The sequence below is a fragment of the Budorcas taxicolor genome, chromosome X (assembly GCF_023091745.1).
Source record: "Budorcas taxicolor isolate Tak-1 chromosome X, Takin1.1, whole genome shotgun sequence".
In the NCBI taxonomy this organism is placed as follows: Eukaryota; Metazoa; Chordata; class Mammalia; order Artiodactyla; family Bovidae; genus Budorcas; species Budorcas taxicolor.
In genome coordinates this window covers 14,497,313-14,514,641 of record NC_068935.1, presented here as the reverse complement: position 1 = coordinate 14,514,641, position 17,329 = coordinate 14,497,313, and the positions used below count along the sequence as shown (strand labels likewise).

Sequence of the window (17,329 nt, the reverse complement as noted above, 5' to 3'; positions counted from 1 at the left end):
GGAGCCCAGTTTTCCATCCTGATGAGGCTCCAGAGCCCTATCACAAAATGCATTGGCTGACCCTCTTCCACCACTTTCAGAGGAGAGGCGCTCTGGTTTACCTCAAAGGTGTCCAGATCTTTCACGATTACCTTGGCAGTAAATTTACTCATTTCAACCCACAAAGCAAGCTCTTGGGCATAAGTTCTTTAAAGGAAAAAGTAGATTTTGTGTTTTTTACAGAGGGTAGGTGCAGGATGAGGTGCCCACACCGCCAACCCCTCTCCCAGTTCTCCAGCTGCCACAGACCTGGAGCTGGGGCTGAGCCAGGAATGACAGCAGAGGCCAGAATGAGCAGAGAGTTTGGCAGTACCCAAACCATAATAGGCAGGACCGTGCATCTTTCTGATTGGTTCCTGGCATTTGTGGGATTTGCTTACCTCATGATTTCATCAGTGCAGGCGGGGCCAGTTGTGCACAGGGTTTTTGATTCTTAGCTGGCTGCTGGAAGTGCATCCTACCTACCGCTCTTAGAATCCAGGGATTCCTTTGCAGCATGCTTTGTGGAGTATTCTACTCTCCGCACCCAGGCTCAGGGACCCTGATTGATCCCACCTTCCCCACCTCCCTTTCCAAGATGGTCTCAGCTTAGTGCCATGCCTTTGCAGAAGAACAGGCTTCCCGCCCCACGTCATGGTTAGCCCGCTCACCCCCTCCTCTGTCCTCTCCCAGGTCTGGAGCAGTCTCCAGTGTTGTCCAACTCAGAGCAGTGGAGCCCAGATGAGCAGCGAGTCCCTGTGCATCTGCAGCTCACCAGGATGCAGCTCTTGAACGGTGATGACCACAATTCCACCTGAAAAGTCCACTTTGACATCTAACCTCTCCTCTGATGCTCCTGACTTCGCTCTGCACTTCTTTAATTGGTAAGCAGGAGTGAGAGAGTCAATTCCTAGGCACATTGATAAGAAGTCCGGGGGTCCCCAAGGAGAGAGGGGTCTGGAATTCTCAAGGAGGAGGAAAGGACAAACATCTTTTTTTCTCTACATTTCTTAGTCTGTAAGTTTTTTTTCTTTAAGCCCAGAACTGATGATTACACAACAAACAGCTAAATTTAAACTCTGTACTAAGGATTATATAACAATAATGTATCCTGTTTGAGGACAGTTTGTCCTTCCTGAAAACCTTCTGACTAATCCTGATATCTTAAAATGTATATAATGGGAGTGGGTCTGGTAGGATCTTTCTGTTGTTAAGTTCTAATCCTGTTATCCTAAAATGTAAATTGTGGGACTGAGTCTGGTACATTCTTTTGAATTATTATAATAACTTATTAAAAAGTATATAATTTACTTGCTAAAGACTAGTAAGGGAGGTATTCTCCCTCCCCCCTTCTGATGTCTCTGTCAGAAGCTTTCTCTGTCTCTTTTCTTACTTTAATAAAACTCTGCTACACAAAAGCTCTTGAGTAATCAAGCCTGGTCCCTGGTCCCGAAGCTGAATCTTCGTCTTCAGAGATCATGAATCCGACATCGTTCACCGTAAGCTATCAGGAGTTGCCGAGCTGCCAGGGGCTTGGGGAGCCGTGGGTGAGTAGACAAACTTTTAGAAGGAGACGGCTGGGGAAGATGTCAGCCTGGTCTTTTAAACCCTTGCCCATGCACCCTGCCTGGTTGCCAGTCCTAGAGGAATTGGTGGTAGGGATGGGGATGTCCACTTGAGATGGAGCCCCTTGTTTCATTGCCTATGTTACTGTGCTAGCTAACAGTGACCAAATCACAGGGGTTGGAGAACTGTTGCCAACGGGTCCATGTATCCACGTCCAGGGACTAAGTTCTCCTCATCCTCAGTCTTGTGTAATGTTTCCTGTGTGTGTACTTATGCACATGCCGGTGGGCACTTGTTACAGGGAGTGGCCAGTGTTGGGGTGAGGACTAATATTAATATATTTTGCTGAGTTGATATCTGGTATAATTGAGAGGACCTTCAATGGCCTAATCCCAAGTTTCTTTCCTCGCTCTACTCCACCAGATGGTGAGTGTCCTCTTCAGACTCTCCTTATTGAGTGCATCCAGATGCATTCCTGCATATTCTTCCTGAATAGTGTTTCCTTGTCAGCCAGCGGAATTATTCAGAGAACCCAATCACATCTGGCTCAGGAATCAGGGGCTACCTCACCCACTTAATACTGCAAAACCCTCTTCCCACAGACCCTTCTGATTCATCCTGTTCCAGAATGCAACCCCCACATGTCCTACATTTTCCTGTAATGCCCACCTTTCCTGGGCTATCCAAGAGGTGAGTCACTGGGTCTCTGAACCTTTCCCCATAACCACCCAGAAGGGCTGGACCATTCGTGATTAAATGGAGATAAAATTCAAAGGTGTAAACTTGTACTGCTTGACATCTAAAATACTGTGAGTGATTTTGTACAGACAGAAAAGACAAAAAATAAATAAATAAATAAAATGATTTCAATGCAACCTAAGTGGCAGCACCACACCAGAATGTGGTTTCAGTAGACCCCTCTCCGGCTTGGGGACCCAGCAATCTTCTGCTGTGCCACTCTGTTACCTATGTCTCTTTTGAAGTAAAAGTCCTGATCATTCTAGGTATAGTGGAAAAGGATCACTGCACTTTTGTGACCCAGTGATGAAATCATATCAAACCCAGAGTGCTTAAAACTTGTTACACAACCGTTGTCCTAAGGGAGGCCGCTATCCCTAATGAACCAGAGTTGAGGCTCTCTGAAGGAAGAAATGCATAAATATGAGTAATGTAGAGAAGATTCCTTCTCCATCACACACACAAAGTATATCCAGTGACAAGCAAAGGGGATGAGACAGAAAGAAATCAGAAAACTTGAATACAGAAGGAGGAAAGAATTTAAACTGATACAAAGGCCCACAGTTTAGTCCAGTTGGAAATCTAGAATTTGCTAAAAGAATTTCTATCCAGGTAACATGTTGTCCTTGGCAGACAGGTCTCAATTACTGTGTCCTCACATGGTCTTTTCTTTTTTTAGTGTTGGTAGTGAGTGAGAGCTCTGTGGTATCTCTTACTCTTATAAGGATACCCTCCTGTTAGATTACACCTCCATGCTTATGATGTCATTTAATCTTCCTCCTCCTCCTAAGTCACATCAGTCGTGTCCGACTCTTCACGACCCCATGGACTGTAGCCTACCAGGCTCCTCCATCCATGGGATTTCCCAGGTAAGAGTACTGGAGTGGGTTGCCATTGCCTTCTCCGCATTTAATCTTAATTAGCCATTAAAGGCCATATCTCCAAATATAGTCACATTGAGGGTTAGAGTTTCAGAATACCCATTTTGAGAGAATAGGATTCACCAGCTCAGGGTCTCTGAGTACCTTTATTTTGAGGATGGCCCAATATATGGGCAATGGTTGCCACTCTATAATCATTTGTAGTACAGGGCCAAGAAGTGTAGTTTTTTGCACTAGTGCCCTATGGGCAACTTATAGGTGTCATGGGTGGTCCAGAGATGCTGGGATGTGTATAACAGAGATCACTAGAGCCTCAACAATGAAGGAATCTCTGGAGACACTAATGGAAGTGTCCATTGATTTAGATCTGGACAGATTCTAGAGTCTTTTGTTGTAAGATTTGTTAATATAAATCAGTATAGTAAATTCTGGTTTTCTAATTGGATTAAATTGAAACTTTATAGACAGTAATAGAAAACAAGTTTATATATTGACTGATGAAAATATTGTGACCAGAGGCTCATAGGAACCTAATCCGTTATTTCCCCTGGGATTAATGCTTTAGTAGTCACTAATTCATTACTTGTATTGACTTTAAGAATATATAGAATATAGAGTGAAAAGACACAAACACATTGCAGGGACTGATATTCCTTGGTCATCGTTTGAAAGTACTATAGGATCACAGTGCTGCTCAGCAGCTCTTCCTGTTTCTATGCCCTTTTGGAAAAAACATCCCTGCTTAAGGTCAGATATCTTGGGTGAGCAAGTCAGAAAGCTTTGGAAAGGCCAGCTCTCTGCAGGGCTTAGGCTGGGTACTTGTGTTTACTCACTGAAGACATCTCCAGCCTCAAAGCACATGATTAACAAGAGAAATGCTTGCTTGCTTGTTCCCAGAATGAATGTCTTTGAGAAGACACCACTGAGGCCTAAGAATCTGAAATGATTTTGCTGGTAAGGGCCAGAAAGTTCTTTCTCAGTGTCCAGCCATTTCCTGGCCCTAAAAACAGGTATACAAGAGCAAGGTTGATCTGGATGTTACAACTAAATGTTAGTCCCAGCTCAGATAATGTGACTGTGCTGGAGTAGACTGGTTAACTCAGCTCAGGAGGACACTGAGGGTGGAAGATTACTTTTCCCATGGCAATCAGCTGCCCCTGGATGAATCCCCACCAACATGGAAAGCTGTGTCCATGCTGATTCCAAGATGAGGCTCTTTAGGGGACGGACTTAATGCTTTTTTTCTGTGGACTGCCCCCTGTATGCTTCCTCTCTTCACTTGCCTGAATGCCTGCTCCCTGTAGCCCAGCCCCTCATTCTGCCTGTTGACATGGACCCAGTCCTTGGATAAAAGCTGGGGAGAAGGAGGAGAAGGCTTCCTCACCATATGCTTCTGGCAGGCTCACCATGGGGATAGAAGGGGATGGGGTAAAGAATGTGTACAGGCTTCCCTGGTGGCTCAGAGGATAAAGTGTCTGCCTGCTATGCAGGAGACCTGGGTTCGATCCCTGGGTTGGGAAGATCCCCTGGAGAAGGAAATGGCTACCCACTCCAGTATTCTTGCCTGGAGAATCCCATGGACAGAGGAGCCTGGTGGGCTACAGTCCACGGGGTCGCAAAGAGTCAGACACGACTGAGCGACTTCACTTTCACTTTCATGACTAGATACGTCTACATGTGTGTCATAGAAGGCATGACCCTGGAAAGGTGGCAGCTGGGGTGTTCTCTGTTGTTTGTTCTCTGGGAAATAATGTGACATTTACTGATGACCCAGGGACTTCTTTGTTTCAGCAACAACTATGTAAATGAAAATGGTTGTGAAGGTTTCGGTTGGACAGGGTGCTGACAGCACATTGTGTCCATCTGAATCCATATGTTGGAGGTAAGCCGCTTCTACACACTTGAGGGTTTTTCTTTTTATTGAAGTATAGCAGTGTTATATTAGTTTCAGGTACACAACAGAGTGACTCGGTTATTCATAGACATCTTTTTATATTCTTTTCCATTATGGTTTACCACAGGATATTGAATATAGTTCCCTGTGCTATGCAATAGGATCTTGTTGTTTATCCATTCTGTGTATCATAGTTTGCATCTGCTAGTCCCCAAATCCCAATCCATTCCTTTCCTATAACCTCCCCCTACCTCCGCCTTGGTATCAAGAAGTTTGTTCTCTGTGATCTGTAATCTGTTTTTCTTTCATAGATATGTTCATTTGTAGCCAGGTGAAGGTTTATAAATGAATCTTTTTTTATATTGAATTGTTAAATATTTGTTTAATTTATTTCGTTATGTTGGTCTTAGTTGTGGCACGTGGGATCTTCATTGACACATGCAGGAACTTTAGTTAAAGCACAAGGGATCTTTTAGTTGTGGTATGCAGGACCTTTGTTCAGCATATGGGTCTTCAGTGGCAGCACGGGGGATCTTTGATGCACCATGTGGGATCTGTAGCTGTGGCATGGTGATCTGTTTTGCAGTGTGCATGAGCTTTAGTTTCAGCATGCAAGATCCTCTAGTTGTGGTATGTGGGATCTTTGTAGTGGTGTGTGGGATATTTTGTTGTAGCATGTGTGATCTTTAGTTGTTTACTCACAGCATGCGGGATCTTTCAGTTGGGGCATTTGGGATCATTGTTGCAGCTTGTGGGATCATTTTGTTGTGACATGCAGGATCCATTATTTGTGGTATGCAGGGTATTTGCTGCAGTATGAGGAATCTTTGTTTCACTGTGTGGGATCTTCAGTTGTTTACATAATGGAATGGGGCATCTTTTAGTTATGGTATGCAGGATCTTTGTTGTGGCATGTGGGATCTTTGTTGAAGTATGTGGGATCTTAATTGTGGCATGGGGGATCTTTAAATTGGGTCATGCGAGTTCTTTTTAGTTGAGGCATGCAGGATATTTTAGTTGCAGCATATGAGATCTTTTTTGTTGAGACTTTTGTATTAAGTTGAATAGAGCTAAAACACAGCAAACAAACCCTACCATGTATACTTACCAGTGGCATTACCCAAGCTCTACATTTTGCCTCCCGAGATTGCAATTTCCTGACTTACAAAGACCTGCAATTGGGTACTCCCAGGTTCCCAACCTCTAGACTTTTCGCTCTGATCCTGCAATTTCTCATACTTCTCTGGCCTCCTAGGCCGGAGGCCTCTATTCTTTCTATACTCCCTTGAGAAGGACCAACACCTGAAGTATACTTCCTGGTGTGACTGAAGGAGCACTATCCACAGAAATGGGTGTGCAGGCCAGAGGGCACTATGCTGCTCAAGATTGACTTTTCTGCTCCATCTTGCACACTCTGTGGTGAGGACTCCTGAGCACACATTCACTACACCCTGGCTTCTCACTCTATTGAGTTTGCTAAAAACTGAGTCTTGTCTACCTCACATTCCCCAACCCAAGAACAAAAACTAAACCAGAACAAAAACAAAAATGTCAGGCTTTTTTCTCTACATGTTGGGGCCAAAACGCTGGAGCATTAGAGTGGCCTCATCTTCAGGGGCCAATTGCCCTGAAGATCTGATACACTGACCTTTGCCTTCTTTTCCCTTCTATGATGGCAGCCAAGAACCCTCACTTCACCTTTGCCTCCCTTAGCTAAGGGAGGGGGGGCAGTCTGAGAGCCCAGTTTCTGTCTTGATGAGGCGCCAGAGCCCTATCATAAAGTGCATTGACTGACCCCCTTCTACCCCTTCCAGAGGAGAGGCACTCTGGTTTACTGGAAGCCCAAAGGTCTGGAAGTGACCCCCAGTCAACTATCTTTTGATTTCTCAAAGGTGTCCAGATCTTTCATAATTCAACCTGGGCAGTCAAATGACTCCTTTCACCACACAAAGAAAATTCTTGAGCATAAGCTGTTTTAAGCATAAAGCAGGTTTTGCATTCTTACAGAAGGTAGGTGCAGGACGAGATGCCCCAGGCCTCCAACCCCTTGACCCCTCTCCAGCTTCCAGGGAGCTCAAGCTGAAGCTGAGCCAGCAATGACTGCAAGGACCAGAATGAGCAGAGGGCTGGGTGGTGCCCAACCCATGTTAGGAGGCAGGATCTGGCATCTTTTTGAATGAATCTTGGCATCTGCAGGATTTGCTAACCTCGCTATGGCATCACGGTGGGCATAGCCAGTTGTGCACCAGGCTTCCTCCTCCCTATTTGGCAGCCGGATGTGCATTAGACCCATTGCTCTTAGAAGCCAAGGGATTGGTTCACAGCATGCTTCGTGGAGTCGAGCTGCTGGGCTGCTTCTCTTCTCGCCACTCTCACGCTCGGTGCCCCTGATCAATTCCCACCTTTCCAGCTTCCCTTTCCAAGATGTTCTCACCTGAGAGGCGAGTCTTTGTGGAAGAACAAGCTCCCCGTCCCACCTCGCAATTAGCCTCCTCACCCCCTGCTCTCTGCTCTGTATTCCACCAGGTTTCCAGCGGTGACACCTCCCCCATTACAGACACACAAGGTATATCCAGTGACAAAGAAGCAAAAAGGATCCAAGAGAAAGAAATCAGAAAATTTGAATACAGAGGGAGGAAAGAATTTGTTACAAAGGCCTACAGTTTAATCCAATGGAAATCTAGAATTTGGTAAAAGAATTTATACTCTGGTAAGACCTTTGTCCTTGACTGACAGCTGTCTTCTTACTGTGTCCTCACATGGTATTTACTTTGTTTAGTGTGGGGAGAGAGTGAGAGCTCTGTGGGATCTCTTCCTCTTCTTATAAGGATGCCCTCCAGTTGGATTACAGCTGCATACTTAGGACTTCACTTAATCTTAGTTATACCTTAAAGGCAATATCTCCAAATACAGTCACATTGGGGGTTAGGGTTTCAACATACCCATTTTCAGAGAATAGGATTCACTGGCTCAGGGTCTCTGAGTACCTCTATTATGAGGATGGCCCAGTATGTGGCTGACAGTTGCTATTCTATAATCATATGTAGTACAGGGCCAGAAAGGGTAGTTTCTTGCATCAGTGGCCTGTGGGCAACTTTTAAATGTCATGGGTGGTCAGAGATGCCACTGGGGCATAACAGAGGTTACTAATTCCTCAACGATGAAGGAATCTCTGGAGATAGTAATGGAATTGTCCATTGATTTAGACTTGGACAGACTCTAGAGTCTTTTTTCAGAAGGTTTTATCATTTTGTTAATATAAATGGTTTTACAAATTCTGAGTTTCTAATTAAATTGTATCTTTAGATAGAAACAGCTATAAAACAAGTTAATAAATTGATTGATTGATGAAATTGTGACCAGAGGCTCACAGGAACCTAACCCTTTATTTCCTTTGGGGGCAGTGTTTTAGTAGTCACTAATTCATTACTTGTATTGACCTTATAGAATATAGTGTGAACAGACACAAGCACATTGGAGGGCTTTGCCATCGTCTGCAAGTACTATAGGATCACAGTGATGCTCAGGGACTGTTCCCATTCACATGCCCTTTGAGAGGAATTGTCCCTGCTGAAGGTCTCATGTATCTTGAGTGAGCATGTCAGAAAGCTTTGGAAAGGCCAACTCTCTGCAGGGCTCAGACTGGGTACTTGCCTGTCCTCATCCAAGACATCTCCAGTCTAAAAGCATGTGATTAACAAGAGAAATGCTTGCTTCCAGAATGAATGTCTTTGAGATGACACTCTTGAGGCCCAAGAATCTGAAATGATTTTGTTGCTCGATGGCCAGATGGCTCTCTCAGTGTCAAGCCATTTGCTAGCCCTAAAAAGACTTGTATACCAGATCAAGGTTGATGCAGATGTAATAACAAAATGACAGTCCCAGCTTAGGTGGGAAAATGTGACTTTGTGCTGGAGAATGTAGACTGGTTAGCTCAGCTCAGGAGGGCACTGAAGGTGGAAGATTGCATTTTCCAGGGCAATCAGCTGCCCGTTTGGATCCCTACCAACATGGAGAGCTGTGTCCATGCTGATTCCAAGATGGGGCTGTTTAGGGGATTGAACTAATCTTTTTTTCTGTGGGCTGCCTGCTGCCTGCCTCCCCTCCTCTCCACTTGCCAGAATGCCTGCCCCTTCTACCCCACTCCCTCATCCTGCTTGATGGCATGGACCCAGTGTTTGTACCCCATCGTCTGGATAAAAGCTGGGGAAGAAGAGGAGGCTTCCTCACCATGTTCTTCTGGCTCACTCACAGTAGGGAGAGAAGGGAGCTGGGGAAAGAATGTGTACAGCCTCGGAAAGGTTACAGCCAGGGTCTTCTGTTTATTGTCTGGGAAATAACGTGACATTTACTGATGACCAGTGACTTGTCTGTTTCAGCAAAAACTATGAGAATGGTTCTGAAGGTTTCAGACAGGGTGCTGGCATCACATCGTGTACATCTGATGCTTCTGCACACTGGGTTTTTTTTTTTTAATTGAAGTCTAGATGATAGAGTGTTGTGCTAGTTTTAGGTGCACAGCATAGTGACTCATTTTACGTATTTAGACATTCTATCTTTTCTTTTCCATTATGGTTTACCACAGGTTAGTGAATATAGTTCCCTGTGCTATACAGTAGGACCTTGTTTATCCATTCTGTGTATAATAGTTTGCATCCGCTAGTCCCAAACACCCAATCCATTCCTCTCCTACAACCTGCCCCCATCCCAGCCTCAGTAACCAGAAGTTTGTTCTCTGTGCCTGTAATCTGTTTTTGTTTCATAGGTATGTTCATTTGTAACCAGGTGAAGGCTTTTAAGTGAATCTTTGTATGTTTACTATTTAAATATTTGTTTATTTGGCTATGTTGGGCTTAGTTGTGGCATGTGGGATCTTCATTGCCACATGCAGGAACTTTAGTTAGAGCACAAGGGGTTTTTCCGTGTGGTAGGTGGGATCTTTTAGTTATAGCATGCAGGTCTTTAGTTGTTTAGTTGCAGCATGCAAGATCTTTTTAGTTGTAGCATGTGGAATATTTCGTTGTGGCATGTGGGATCTTTATTTGGGGCACGTGGGACCTTTAATTGAGGCATGCGAACTCTTAGTTGTGATTCCAAATCATCTCGATTTGGAATCTAGTTGCTTGACCAGGGATCAAACCTAGGCACCCTATATAGGGAGCACATACGCCTAACCAGTGGACCACCAGGGAGGTCATGCCACTTGACACTTTTGTGTTAACTTGAATAGAGCTGAAACACAGAAAACCTGCCCCACCATGTAAACTTACCAGTGGTACTCCCTCAGGCTCTACAGTTTTTCCTCTTGACATCCCAACTTCCTGACTTGTAGAGATGAGCAATGGGGTACTCCCAGGCTTCTAACCACCAGGTGTTTTGTTCTGATCCTGGAATTTCTCCCACTTCTCTGGCTTCACATGCGAGAGGCCTTCTGCTCTCTCTACACTCCCTTGAGAAGGAGCTACACCTGAAGCACACACCCTGGTGTGACTGCAGGAGCACTACCCACAGAAATGAGTATGCAGGCCAAGGGCGCTATGCTGCTCAAGGTAAAATTTTTTGCTCCATCAGTCAGGCCTTATGGGGAAGGCTCTTGTACCCTGGCTTCTTACTCTATTGAGTTTGTTAAAAACTGAGCACATGATCTCTGTTTTGTCTACCTCACCTACCCAGACCCAGTTGCTTGCCTGTTGGTTCAACCTCCAGAAAACATCCCACCTCTGTATTCATCTCTGCATTGATCATAAGCCACTCCCAGGGCAGCCCTTCGACATCTTCCTCCTGAATTACTGCAACAACATCCCAACTTCTTTACTCCCTGATATTAGTGTTGTTCCCTCTAGTCTGTTCAACACACTGCAGTCAGCATGATCTTTATAAATCAAGCCTGTTTATGTCAAGAACTTGTAATCACATTAGCTGTCAAATAAAATCCAAACTAGCCTAGCATTGAGATTTCTAGATCAGACATGAGAAATGGTGAAGAAACATAAACACAAGCCACCATGATGCTAATGAGTCAGTTTATTTCTGTATTCACTCTGAGCCTTACCCTTGGAAAGGGCAGGTAGCCTGGACCACACAGCTCGATGTGACAGGAAACCCACCCTGATTCCACAGAATAGGAGTAGTATTCTCTTGCCCAGGGCCCACCTGGAACCATAAATCAATGACAAAGAAAGGGTACACTGAATAGAGGTTGTATAGAAGGTTGAACAAAGGATTCCCAGATGGCGCTAGTGATGAAGAAGCCTCCTGCCAATGCAGGAGGTATAAGAGAGGCAGGTTCAATTCTGGATTGGGAGGATTCCCTGGAGGAGGGCATGGCAACCCACTCCAGTTTTTTTGCTGGGAGAATCGCATGAACAGACCAACCTGGTGCGCTACAGTCCATGGAGTTGCAGACTCAGACATGACTGAAGCAACTTAGTGCATGCACACACACACACACACACACAGAGGAGGTTGAACTACATATGAAATCTATAAGGTTAATGAATGCTAATACTGAATTTCCAGGAACTCTACCCTAAAGAGCACACAACTGTGAGCATTTGGCACCTGTGTTTAAACCAGTGAGGGTAACATGTTTGCCCTGGGAGCTTCCTTGAAAACCAAGGTCACTGCCATGGGCCCTGAGTTTTGGAGGTGAATCAGGTGACTGTTGCTTTCCTTTTGTTCCATTGTTCTCTCCAGAATGTGAGGGGATAAGGTGTGGGGCACATGTTCCAGGGTGAGTGTGTACCTAGGGGCTGGGATGCTGACATGGAGAAGGCAGAGAGCAAGATCTTGTACCTTACCTGATAAAGACAGTGCTTCTAGGTGGGGCCCCTAGGGAGGAGACTGAGGGACAGAGGACTGGGTGTAGGAGAATTCAGGTGTTGGAGCACAGACAACTCCCCTTGCATGATAACTTTTGGGTCAGTTGGGCCAAGCACTGGTGGGTGTCAGGAGATTTGCTCCCTCATGGAAGTCTTAGATGTCATGGGAGTCTTAGATGTCATGGGAGTTGCTACCTCATAACTTGCTACCTCATGTTCTCCTGTATTTCAGCAAAGGCTAACAGCAGCAATTTAAAAACAGTAAGCACATTTTCCCATTGTTTTAAGCAAGGTAGCATGTCAGTAGGCATCTAGGGTCAGAGGGAGGGAGCATGGACCAAGGTCAAAGCCTGAGGATTGTCAGATGTAGATAATACACATGATCTCTGAGGCACTTCACCAGTGTCTTTCAGATACTGATCTGTTTACACCTGATCCCTTAGTTGGGAGAGAGTGGGATACATTATCCTTTTTGTCATTCAAATCAGGGGCATATGAGAAAAAGGTGGTCCCTGGATTAATTTGGCCAAGCCTTGGGTGAAGGCTTGGCTACCCTGCTTATACTGTCATCCTGATTATTTAACTTATTTGTAGAGTACATCATGAGAAACACTGGGCTAGATGAAGCACAAGCTGGAATCAAGATCGCTAGGAGAAATATCAATAACCTCAGATATGCAGATGACCCCACCCTTATGGCAGAAAGCAAAGAACTAAAGAGCCTCTTGATGAAAGTGAAAGAGGAGAGTGAAAAAGTTGGCTTAAAGCTCAACATTCAGAAAACTAAGATCATGGCATCTGGCCCATCACTTCATGGCAAATAGATGGGGAAATAGTGGAAACAGTGAGAGATTTTAACTTTCTGGGCTCCAAAATCACTGCAGATGGTGATTGTAGCCATGAAATTAAAAGTCACTTACTCCTTGGAAGGAAAGTTATGACCAACCTAGACAGCATATTAAAAAGCAGAGGCGTTACTTTGCCAACAAAGGTCCATCTAGTCAAGGCTATGGTTTTTCCAGTGGTCATGTATGGGTGTGAGAGTTGGACTATAAAGAAAGCTGAGCGCTGAAGAATCGATGAACTGTGGTGTTGGAGAAGACTCTTGAGAGTCCCTTGGACTGCAAGGAGACCCAACCAGTCCATCGTAAAGGAAATCAGTCCTGAATATTCATTGGAAGGACTGATGCTGAAGCTGAAACTCTGATACCTTGGCTACCAGATGCGAAGAACTGACTCATTTGAAAACACCCTGATGCTGGCAAAGATTGAGGGCGGGAGGAGAATGGGACAACAGAGGATGAGATGGTTGGATGGCATCACTGACTCAATGGACATGAGTTTGAGTAAACTCCGGGAGTTGGTGATAGACAGGGAGGCCTGGTGTGCTGCAGTCCATGGGGTCACAAAGAGTCAGACATGACTGAGCAACTGAACTGAACTGAACACATTTACTCAATAAAATGCATGCTTATACATGCATTCCCTCAAACCTGCTCACATTCACACACACACACACTCCTATATGTTCCTGATCACATATTCATACATTTCCCCAGGTACAACATACAAAGAACATCGTATTCATATACTTACAGATGAATATGCTCACAGTTAACATTAAGTTCACACATTTACACACACACACACAGATGCTCTAATATACTCACATAAACACACTTGCACATTAGCTCACAGCAATATACTCTGCTTTTACATGCTCACACACATAATTCATTCGCATACACACAAATATGCTAACATTCATGTCCATGGTCACAAATTCACTCATCCATAGGAAAAGTCCCATTCACTTTACGCATGCAAACTCATATTTGAATAGGCACCATGGTCACTCTCACATGTGCTTATATACATGTACAAGGTCACATTCACTTGCACAGACATGCTCATACACTTATTCACTCACAGTAAATACTAATACATTCACGTGAATGTGTTGGCAAATTCAATCATTGTCATGCTTACGTTCTACATTCATACTCACATATACATTAACATGTTCAGAAACAGGAGTGTGTTCACATGCACAAAGCAACTCACACGTTTACTCATATACACTCTCACAAATTCATTCACTCAAATATACTAATGTCACTGACCCTTGTGTGATGCAGGGGTTAGGGGTATGGACCCTCCATGTGCACTTAAATATATATAACATATGGTTTACTCTTTGAATATCAGGTTCCTGTGAATCCAGGATTTTACCTCACAACTAATACATATTGTGTAGTACTTGGTATTGAACAAATCTGCATTTATGTGGATCTGCACTGTTCAAACCTTGGTTGTTTTAGGGTCAGATGTGCTTTTAAAATCATATGGAAATTCCATGGCAGTCCAGTAGTTAGTACTCCACACATTCACCGCTGTGGCCTCTGGGTTCAATCCCTGGTCCAGAAACTAAGTGCCATGAGGCACATGGTATGGGCAGAAAAAAAAAAAAAAGTGAGACAAATAAGCATGCTTACATTTTTACTTACACACACAAGCATGCTAATATCCCAGTGCATTATCACCTGTTCACTTATATACATGAACTTGCACAAATATTTACTTAATCACACAGGCATATTCCTATGAACACACTCATACTTGGAAAAGACACACCAATTTATTTTCCAACACAGACACTGTTATATGACGGGGCCAGAGATGGTCTCTCTTTATGTCTTCACAACAAGCTGGAATCCATTAGCCAAAAAGCCAGCCAGCACCAAACTCAATTTTCACACATTCAGTTGCTTTAAATATTGGCTTGCCCAAACAGTTTGTTTGGACTTTTCCCTAACATCTTCTGGTAAAACCCAAAAGAGCATTTTGGCCAACCCAAAATATTCCAGAGAAGCAGATTTTAATCCATTTAGAAGGCTTCCCTGTTGGCTCAGTGGTAAACAATGCCTGCCAGTACAGGAGATACAAAAGATGTTGGTTCGATCCCTGAGTCAGGAAGATCACCTGATTGGGACAAATACACAGAAAAATTAGCCTTTTGGGTGGATGATTGTCAGTTAAGTGTTGGCTTCCTAGTCACAGGGATATACTCAGATCGGATGTAAAATACAGCACAGATGATGAGGATCAAGATGATGAAACCCAAGGGTTTCTTGTCAAGACTGTTTTGGGGATCCTAGATCAGTCTGTGTGAAGGCTTGCTCTAGGATCTTGTGCTAGGTCTGGAGGAAATGAAGGGAGAGTTGGAAAATGAACAGAACTAGGAGGCCTGAGTCTCATTTGCTGACCACCTGGCCTCTTGGCCTGAATTCCCAGACCTCACCATGGGAAGAGGGAGAACCTGAATGGCACCTGTATTAATCTCAGTGGTTGCCAGAATGGCACCTGAGATGGAGGAAGAACAGGTACTATCTATTAGGAACAAAGTGGATACACTGACCATACAGTGTCATTTCCTAAACTATGGGTCAGAAGCAGGTTCCATGTTTACTGTGACATACACAGCAGAGTGAGCTCAGTGTGTAATGGGAAAATTTCCTGAAAACTAAATGTCTATCAATAAAAGAATAAGGTTCATGGAGTTCAGAAAAGTAATGCACACCTATTCAAAACAACTAGGTAAATTAATATGTATTGAGAATGACATGTGCAGGGAATTAATGAGTAAAGAAGCAAAAACAGTTATCTGCAATATCCACTTATTAGCTCCTCTACTCCTGCCAGCTCCTTTCTGTCCCCATGCACACCTAGCACTTACTTCTGAGGCTACTCAAGTTTCATCCCAGACGTGATGAAGAAAGCCTGCTCCATTTCCTGTTGCTCCTGGGAGAGGGTGTGCATGGAACTGGAGGTGAGTGTAGGTACTGGGATGGAGAATGCAGATGCTGAGCCTCACTGGGACTGGCTTCGCTCACAAACAGCTTGTCATTCACTATACAAAGACTGGGCGGGGGGGAATGCATATTTGGACAACTGATGGATGGACAACCCACACCCCCAATCCTGACTGCTCCCACTGCCAGTCAGCAACCAGATTCCTTCCATCCCCCTCCTGTGTCTGTCCCCAGGCTCCTTGCCTGTTCCTCTGCCCCTTGCATAGAGCCCACCTTCAGAAAGATTGTCTACCAGCTTCACTCAGTGCATAGGCTGATCCCCAACCGAGGGACAACTTTACAATTACCCTGAACAGTAGCCCAGTACACTACAGTAGAAGAGTGTACAGTCTGACCCCCATTTTCAGAAGACAACACTGAGTCACAGACAGGTCATATGACTTGACCAAGGTCACACAGTGAGTGTTGAGTCAAGGAGAGAGCCTATATGGCAATTCCAGAGCCCATACTCTTCCTAACCACTAGGCTAGACTGGTCCTTGGCTTCCCTGCTGACTTTCCACAATACTGAGTAAACCTAAGGTCTCCATCCACATGCCCAGGACCCTGAGCCCAGGCTGGATGGGGATTTCTGCCCACAACACAGCTCTCACCTGGAAGAGCTGGCAGGGGTAGCAATGAAGGTCCGGGTGAAGGCATGCACACAGCCAGGAGACATTCCTTCCACTTCAACAACAAACAGTAAGAGTACCCCTTACAGCCCCCACATAATTTACAGGCTCCCATGCCATTCCCCAGTCAGGGTCTGACTTGACACTTAGGCTGAGGGGACAGCTGTTCACTTGGGGAGCCAGGGTGTTGGGAATAGGGAGGGCAACTGTAGGAGCTGTCTGCTCCCAATGACATGTCCCTATGACAACAGCCTCACAAGTTCATGTGATGCATTTTTCACACCTGCCCAAGAGGTGGACATTATGACTCCATTTTGCAAATGAGGAAACTATAACGGCCCAAGTTCTCAATGTAAGGATCTGGGATGGAAGCCACCAAACTGGACATCTTATATCACCAATGCCCAGGCTAGAAAGGGCAGGCACGGACGCAATTCAAACCTGAACTGTGGGAAGACTTGAGGGCTGGAGGGGAGGGGAGGAGAAGAAAAGGGAGTGGAGAGGAGTGGACTGGAGGGAAACTGGAAGGGTTCTGGTGGAGGGGATCCATGTTGGGGGGAAGGATCTACACATACCTTCTTTGAACACCCCGTTGACAGAGAAGCAGAGCATCTTTTCCTGAGAGAGATGAACCTAGTTACTCAGCCACCCCTGAACATCTTCCCTACGATGTGGCTTCCTGCTCCGCCCCCCCACCACCACCAAGGGAGGAGCAGGTGTTCACCGTCTGAAAACACATGTCCACCACAAAGGAGCTGAAGTCATGCTGAGTTTTGGGCAACGCACAGAAGGCATGCACAATGTCATGTTTTGTGTGTTTCAGCAGCTGGACACGCAGATCTGTGGGGGAGGGGAAGAAAGCAAAGGTCATGTCTGCCACGCCATGGACTCTATGCTTAGTCCCCTTACCACCCTTTCCGGCCCAATCT

The 17,329-nt window shown here is 44.9% G+C and overlaps 1 protein-coding gene across 1 annotated transcript in view; it reads right to left on the bottom strand.

The window, feature by feature from the left end:
- Nucleotides 1-740: 740 nt before the first annotated feature.
- Nucleotides 741-17,329, bottom strand: part of LOC128070146 (nuclear RNA export factor 3-like) — a 55,643-nt gene continuing 39,054 nt past the window's right edge. The window contains 5 exon segments of the mRNA XM_052663449.1: nucleotides 741-928; nucleotides 15,793-15,839; nucleotides 16,383-16,455; nucleotides 16,976-17,018; nucleotides 17,125-17,240. Of these exon segments, the coding sequence (XP_052519409.1) occupies nucleotides 741-928; nucleotides 15,793-15,839; nucleotides 16,383-16,455; nucleotides 16,976-17,018; nucleotides 17,125-17,240 (467 nt within the window).